The 6515-nt window shown below is 38.8% G+C and overlaps 1 protein-coding gene and 1 long non-coding RNA gene across 2 annotated transcripts in view; one reads left to right on the top strand and one right to left on the bottom strand.

Annotated features, from left to right (window-relative positions):
• LOC116377727 (histone deacetylase 6-like) overlaps window positions 1-2385 on the bottom strand; it is a 6296-nt gene extending 3911 nt beyond the window's left edge. Inside the window, exons 1-6 of the mRNA XM_031839436.1 lie at window positions 2281-2385; window positions 1775-1922; window positions 1209-1331; window positions 931-1016; window positions 496-580; window positions 170-210 (exon numbers count right to left, since the gene is read on the bottom strand). Coding sequence (XP_031695296.1) covers window positions 170-210; window positions 496-580; window positions 931-1016; window positions 1209-1331; window positions 1775-1870 — 431 coding nt within the window. The 5' untranslated portion in view covers window positions 1871-1922; window positions 2281-2385. The remainder of the gene's footprint in view (window positions 1-169; window positions 211-495; window positions 581-930; window positions 1017-1208; window positions 1332-1774; window positions 1923-2280) is intronic.
• LOC116377728 (uncharacterized) lies at window positions 2362-6319 on the top strand. The gene is made up of 3 exons (XR_004212235.1): window positions 2362-2407; window positions 3903-4054; window positions 6180-6319. It is a non-coding gene; the product is annotated as an uncharacterized LOC116377728 (long non-coding RNA).
• The last annotated feature ends 196 nt before the right edge of the window (window positions 6320-6515 follow it).

The following is a 6515-nucleotide window of genomic DNA, read 5'->3' as shown; positions in this document are numbered from 1 at the left end:
AATAATAGAGAACAGTAGAGAACAATAGAGAACAGTAGAGAACGGCAGAGAATAATAGAGAACAATAGAGAATAATAGAGAACAATAGAAAACGGTAGATAATAATAGAGAACAATAGAGAACAGTAGAGAACAATAGATACATTCAGTCTTCAGTGTTTGTGACTCACATGTGAACGAGCAGCAGTTCTTCTTCTACAGCCTCTCTGATCTGAAATAAACACACATAGCGCCCCCTTCAGGTACATCACGTAAACATCAATATATAAATATCAAAGTTCAATGTGTGTTTCTCTGTGTAACTGCGATTATTGTTAATTATTCACGTTACTGTTGAAAGGATCAGCAGATCTGAAGTTACTCTTTAATAGAGTCAAACATCTGCTTGGTTCAATCAGTGTTTAGTTGAACTGAAGCAGGAAAACATTCAGAACAACCTTCCAGCTTGTTCTAGGCTGCTTTTATTGTGAAACTCTGAAACAGGAAGTGGTCAGACCTGGACTCTGGTGCACTGAGACAGCAGGTCCTGTCTGTCCAGCTCCTCCATGATGGCCGTCACTCTGTCGGGTCTCTCTGGATGACTGAAGATCAATCAGGACTACCGATTAGTGCCCCGCCCCTTCCTCACATTTATATAAAGTGACATCATGATGTTTACAGAGGACAAGCCCCGCCCCTTCCTCACATTTATATAATGACATCATGATGTTTACAGAGGACAAGCCCACCCCTTCCTCACATTTATATTAAGTGACATGATGTTTACAGAGGACAAGCCCCGCCCCTTTCTCACATCTCTATTAAGTGACATCATGTTTACAGTATATATTGTTCCATAAATTACACAGATTCAAACAATTTAAACTGGATCAAATACTTATTTATCTCTTATGTGTATTAATAACAATAAGAGGAAGGGGGCGGGGCTTACCTGGCATCCCAGAGGTTCTTATGATGAGTGAAGATCTCAGAGTAAACTAGACCTGTTCCTGAGACCTGGGACCTGCTGGACACGTCCTGGAAACACAGACAGACAGAGTAACACACACAGTTGTGTTTTAATTGGTGTCAGCAGGATGTAACGCAACCAGCAACTGATAATAGAGAGGAGTATTATGTGAACTGTGTGTACTGTGTGTACTGTGAGTACTGTGTGTACTGTGAGTACTGTGAGTACTGTGTGTACTGTGTGTACTGGTATCTTCTCACCAGCGTCTGCAGTCTGTCAATCAGATCCTCGTCTGTCTCTCGGCTCCTCTCCATCCTTCCTCTCCTCTTCACCTCCTTCAGGAAGCCTCCTCCTTTCCTTCCCTCCTTTCCTTTACTGCTGCTCTGAAAACACAAACATGTAAACATGTAAACACACCTCAGTGCTGCTGATGAAGACACATCTGTTCATTACAGCTCTGCCTTTATGTTTTCTGCTAAATGTGTGTGTGTGTTACTGTGTGTGTATGTTACTGTGTGTGTGTATGTTACTGTGTGTGTGTATGTTACTGTGTGTGTATGTTACTGTGTGTGTGTGTGTTACTGTGTGTGTATGTTACTGTGTGTGTGTGTGTGTGTTAGTTACTGTGTGTGTATGTTACTGTGTGTGTGTGTTACTGTGTGTGTGTGTGTGTTACTGTGTGTGTTACTGTGTGTGTGTGTGTTACTGTGTGTGTGTGTGTTACTGTGTGTGTTACTGTGTGTGTATGTTACTGTGTGTGTGTATGTTACTGTGTGTGTGTGTTACTGTGTGTGTTACTGTGTGTGTTACGGTGTGTGTCACTGACCTGAGGAGACAGACGAGGAGATCTTCTGACTGACTTTAGACCAGGACCAGGACCAGGATCAGGACCAGGACCAGGAGAATCTGATCCAGACTGCATCTCATGTGAGGGTCAGTAACAGTTGATCAATGACTGATCCAGGATCCTTCACCTCCAAGAGGAAACACATCAATTTAAGAGAATCTAACAACAAGACTTCTGATTCTAGACCATCACTATATGTGCTGGACCTGGGTCTAGGTCTAGTCTCTGACAGTGTTAGCTAACAGCAATGTGATATATTTAATTTTTCATTTATTGATTACAACAATAGGAGGTAGAGAGGCAGACAATCAGTGCACTGTACTTCTCCGTCCGTTCGTCTATCTATCCATTTATCTATCCATCTATCCATCCATCCATCATCTAATAGCGGGTCCTGAACCGCTGCATGTTTCAACTCAACGTCAATAACGAAACATTAAAGTTCAAAGTTCACTGAGATCAAAGCGAACAATAAAGAGACTCACTGCTTCTCTTCTTCTGCTTCTCTTCTTCTGTTTCTGTTTTTCGCTCTGAGCGCCCGATGAACCGTCGCGCCAATCTGACGTCAGCGCTTCGGCGCCACCTGATGACGTCGTCTGGCTCCAGAAACAGGTTCGTAAAGGTTTTATAAAAACATTCTATATTTCTATAACATCTAACATCTAAACCTTTATGTAGAGAATAAGGTGACGTCATGGGAGCGACTGTGGCCAAGTGGATAGCAGGGCCGTCCTTCAATCATAGTCGCATTCAATCATAGTCGCATGTCGATGTGTCCTTGAGCAAGACAATTAACCCCAAAATTGATCCTGTAGCTGTGCCTACGGTGTAGAAATGTGATAGAATCTGAATTGTAAGTCGCTTTGTATAAAAGCGTCTGCTAAATGACTGTAATGTAACGTCACACTTTCATTTGTTTTGATGCTTTTTAATAAAAACTCTTAATAATCTTTGTCACATGAGCTGAAATGGACCAATAGAAACTCTACTTTGTCTCATGTTAACTGTAGTAATATTGGTTCTATATTCATATTAAATATTAATATTTAATATAGAACCAGAGTTTTATCTGTTACAAAGTTAAGAATCTTTGAATTAATGAATTTGAATTGAATTCCCACAAAAATCTTCAGAAATAACAAAACATCATATTTTAATGAAACATCAGTTTGAATCCAACATGAACAAATAATAAAAATATAACACTGACACAAAATGAGATAAAAGAAGAACAAGTTTTAGTTATTATTCACAAGTGTTTCATGGAACAATCTTTAATAAACACAGAATAAATAGACATTATTATTATAGGTTATGTCCCTTCACAATAAAAGTCTTTATTTCAGGACACCTGAAATTGTTTGTTGATTTAAATCAAAAAGACGGAGTTATTTATGTTTCTATAATTCTTTTTTCATATTATTGTATGATTGTGTAACTTGACTGGTGTAGTGACTGAGCAGCATTAAGCTCTTATTGTGAAACGATCATGATGAACATCACACATGTTCTGTTTGTATTTATCCCAAAATGCATTATTGATGTACAGAATATGAAACAATTGATTCTAGTGTTTCATGACTAGTAACGGCTCCCAACAATGGACTTCTGGGTAATGTAGTATTTCAGGAATAAAACAGTATAAAAACAGAGAAAATGATTAGTGTTTATGTACAGATTTATATTTCCTAAATATTCACATTATGAATGAGAATGTAAACATCAGACTCTCAGAACTACAATAAAGCCTGATGACTTAAAACTACAAATTCCATCTGTTCTTTCTGATGAAACGTCATCATTGTCATGAAGGTATCATGGTGTGATGTCATCGTTTTCTCTTCATAACGTCATAAGATCTTTTTCTCAAAATAACAACAGATTGTTTTCTTGTTATTATGATGCATCCATGTTTGTTTCTGTTAGTTTGAGATTAATTTAAAAGAGAAACGTTGAATAAGTCCAGGGAGCTGTCCCTCAACCTGTCTGTCCCTCAACCTGTCTACCTTTCTGTCTACCTGTCCGTCCACCTGTCTGTGTTTCTACCTTTCTGTGTCGTTGTATGTCTTCTTGTCTATCTACCTGCCTGTCTACCTGTCCTTGGCAGAGCGCAGGTCCGTTGTGATTGGGTCGTGTTGGATGGTCTGGTGCAGCATCAGAGCCAATAAACCGGCTCGATTCGTCATCGCTGTCCTCAGATTCCTCTCCTGCTCAAACAGCTCGTCCAGCTTATACCACTGAGAGAGAGACATAAAGGGGGTAAGAGAGAGACAGAGATTCAAAAAGAGAGAGAGAGAGAGACAGAAAGGCAGAGTCAAAGAGAGAGACAGACAGAGAGACAGTGATTATTGTGTTTTGGACACCAGTCCTTCCAGTGATGTTAATGAAGGTTGTTGTCAATAAAGGTTATTGTTGTTAATGAAGGCTGTTGTTAATGAACAACAGCCTCCATTAACAACAGCCTTTATTAACAACAGCCTCCATTAACAACAGCCTCCATTAACAACAGCCTCCATTAACAACAGCCTCCATTAACAACAGCCTCCATTAACAACAACCTTTATTAACAACAGCCTCCATTAACAACAGCCTTCATTAACAACAGCCTTCACCTCTATAGCCCTAGCCCTATTTTTAGGCCTCTGCTCGAAAATTGCATACCCATACTTAAAGACTGTAGATCTGAAACTACAAGGTCTATTTTAATAATTTTGATGGTATAATACAGGTAAAACATGTGAGAGACTTGTGAGATGTGTAAATATTGTGTATATGTTACTGGTTAATAGTGAATGAAGATGCGCACAGCTCAAATTGAAAAGTTTTTATTGAACATTATTTTTGAAATAATGCAGATTGAAGCCTAAAAATACTCCACAGTCATAGCACAACAGGTTTGTGGTCTCTCCAAGCTAATTTTACTTAGATTGAGTGAAGCAGGCCAGCATAAATGAGGTCTGAGTACAGAATTTCAAGTCGAATTCTCATTTTTGGAACCAGCTTTTGCGCTGCTCTATTCTAATTTTATAAACTATAGAACTACATATTAACTATATATTCACTTGCTTTATCACTAAGAGTGTTCAATACATCATAATAAAGCAGTTTGGCATCATTTTCAGCAATGTTCAGATATTTTCAGCTGTCATATCTCTCATCCATGAAAAAATCTCCTCTCAGTCTGTGTCTCTTTAAGCCTTTGGTAAGGCCTGTGATTGGCGGATTTCATCATGTGACACCTTGTTGAACGCGGAAGAGTGTAACTAACGCACTACGCGGGTTATTTCGAAGATTGACAGCCTTTTAGTCACTCAAAATCGAGATATGCTTGGCCCAGCCCCTATGCGTAAAATCCATTGGTCCAGCAGAAAACTGCTGGCCATTTCCTCATAGAAGGTGCCAGCACGAAAATCACCAAAAGGTATGCTGACTTTCAATTTTTTTCTGGAGAGCAGTGTATGATTTGTTGGCTTTTGTCATGTAACTTTTGAATGGTTTGACGGAGGTCAATTTGGACACGTTGGGTCGACGCCGTATCGAGCCCTAGTGCGAAATCATGTATCCATCCGCCATGATCGCTGCCGGCTTTGTGATGAAAGATGAATTTCGGGTGCATAGTTTGCCGATTTCTTTGGAGAAAAATCCTGATTTTATGATAAATCTTCTAGTTTATTGAATTAGTTTGTGTATACCTGTGTATAATTGTGTAAAATGGCTGGCATGATGATTTTGCCCAGACTTTTTTTGTTAATTCGGTATTTAATATTTCTGGAGTATTTTTGATATTTCTTGATGAAAAGTCCATTCGGAACCACGGTACCGGTACTCGAACCCCAAATGGGGCTCGGTCGGGCTATAGATTATTAATAAAGGTTGTTGTTATTAAAGGCTGTCGTTATTAAAGGCTGTCGTTAATGAAGGCTGTCGTTAATGAAGGCTGTCGTTAATGAAGGCTGTTGTTAATAAAGGCTGTTGTTAATAAAGGCTGTTGTTAATAAAGGCTGGTGTCGTTAATGAAGGCTGTCGTCGTTAATGAAGGCTGTCGTCGTTAATGAAGGCTGTCGTCGTTAATGAAGGCTGTCGTCGTTAATGAAGGCTGTCGTTAATAAAGGCTGTCGTTAATAAAGGCTGTCGTTAATGAAGGCGTTAATAAAGGCTGTTGTTAATGAAGGCTGTGGTTAATGAAGGCTGTGGTTAATGAAGGCTGTGGTTAATGAAGGCTGTGGTTAATGAAGGCTGTGGTTAATGAAGGCTGTTGTTAATAAAGGCTGTTGTTAATAAAGGCTGTTGTTAATAAAGTTACCACTCGGACTCTCTCCAAGTCGACCTCAGCACGGCGAAGTTTCTCCCAACAATAATGTTTGTTACATTTCCTCTTCGACAGACGGCAAAACTCTCCAGTCGGCTCAAACACGTCTTTCACCAGAGGACACCCACACACCTCGTCTGCTGGGATCTGACAGGGAGACAGGGAGAGAGACAGACAGGGAGAGAGATCAGTGGATCACTTTCATATTGTTATATTTCATATTGTTATATTGTTATATTTCATATTGTTATATTTCATATTGTTATATTGTTACATTTCATATTGTTATATTGTTATATTTCATATTGTTATATTTCATGTTGTTATATTGTTACATTTCATATTGTTATTTTGTCATATTTCATATTGTTATATTGTTATATTTCATATTGTTATAGTTCATATTGTTAT

This window comes from Anarrhichthys ocellatus, unplaced genomic scaffold (assembly GCF_004355925.1).
Source record: "Anarrhichthys ocellatus isolate YVR2014 unplaced genomic scaffold, GSC_Weel_1.0 scaffold1604, whole genome shotgun sequence".
NCBI classification, from domain to species: domain Eukaryota; kingdom Metazoa; phylum Chordata; class Actinopteri; order Perciformes; family Anarhichadidae; genus Anarrhichthys; species Anarrhichthys ocellatus.
This window is presented reverse-complemented; position numbering and strand designations above follow the sequence as displayed.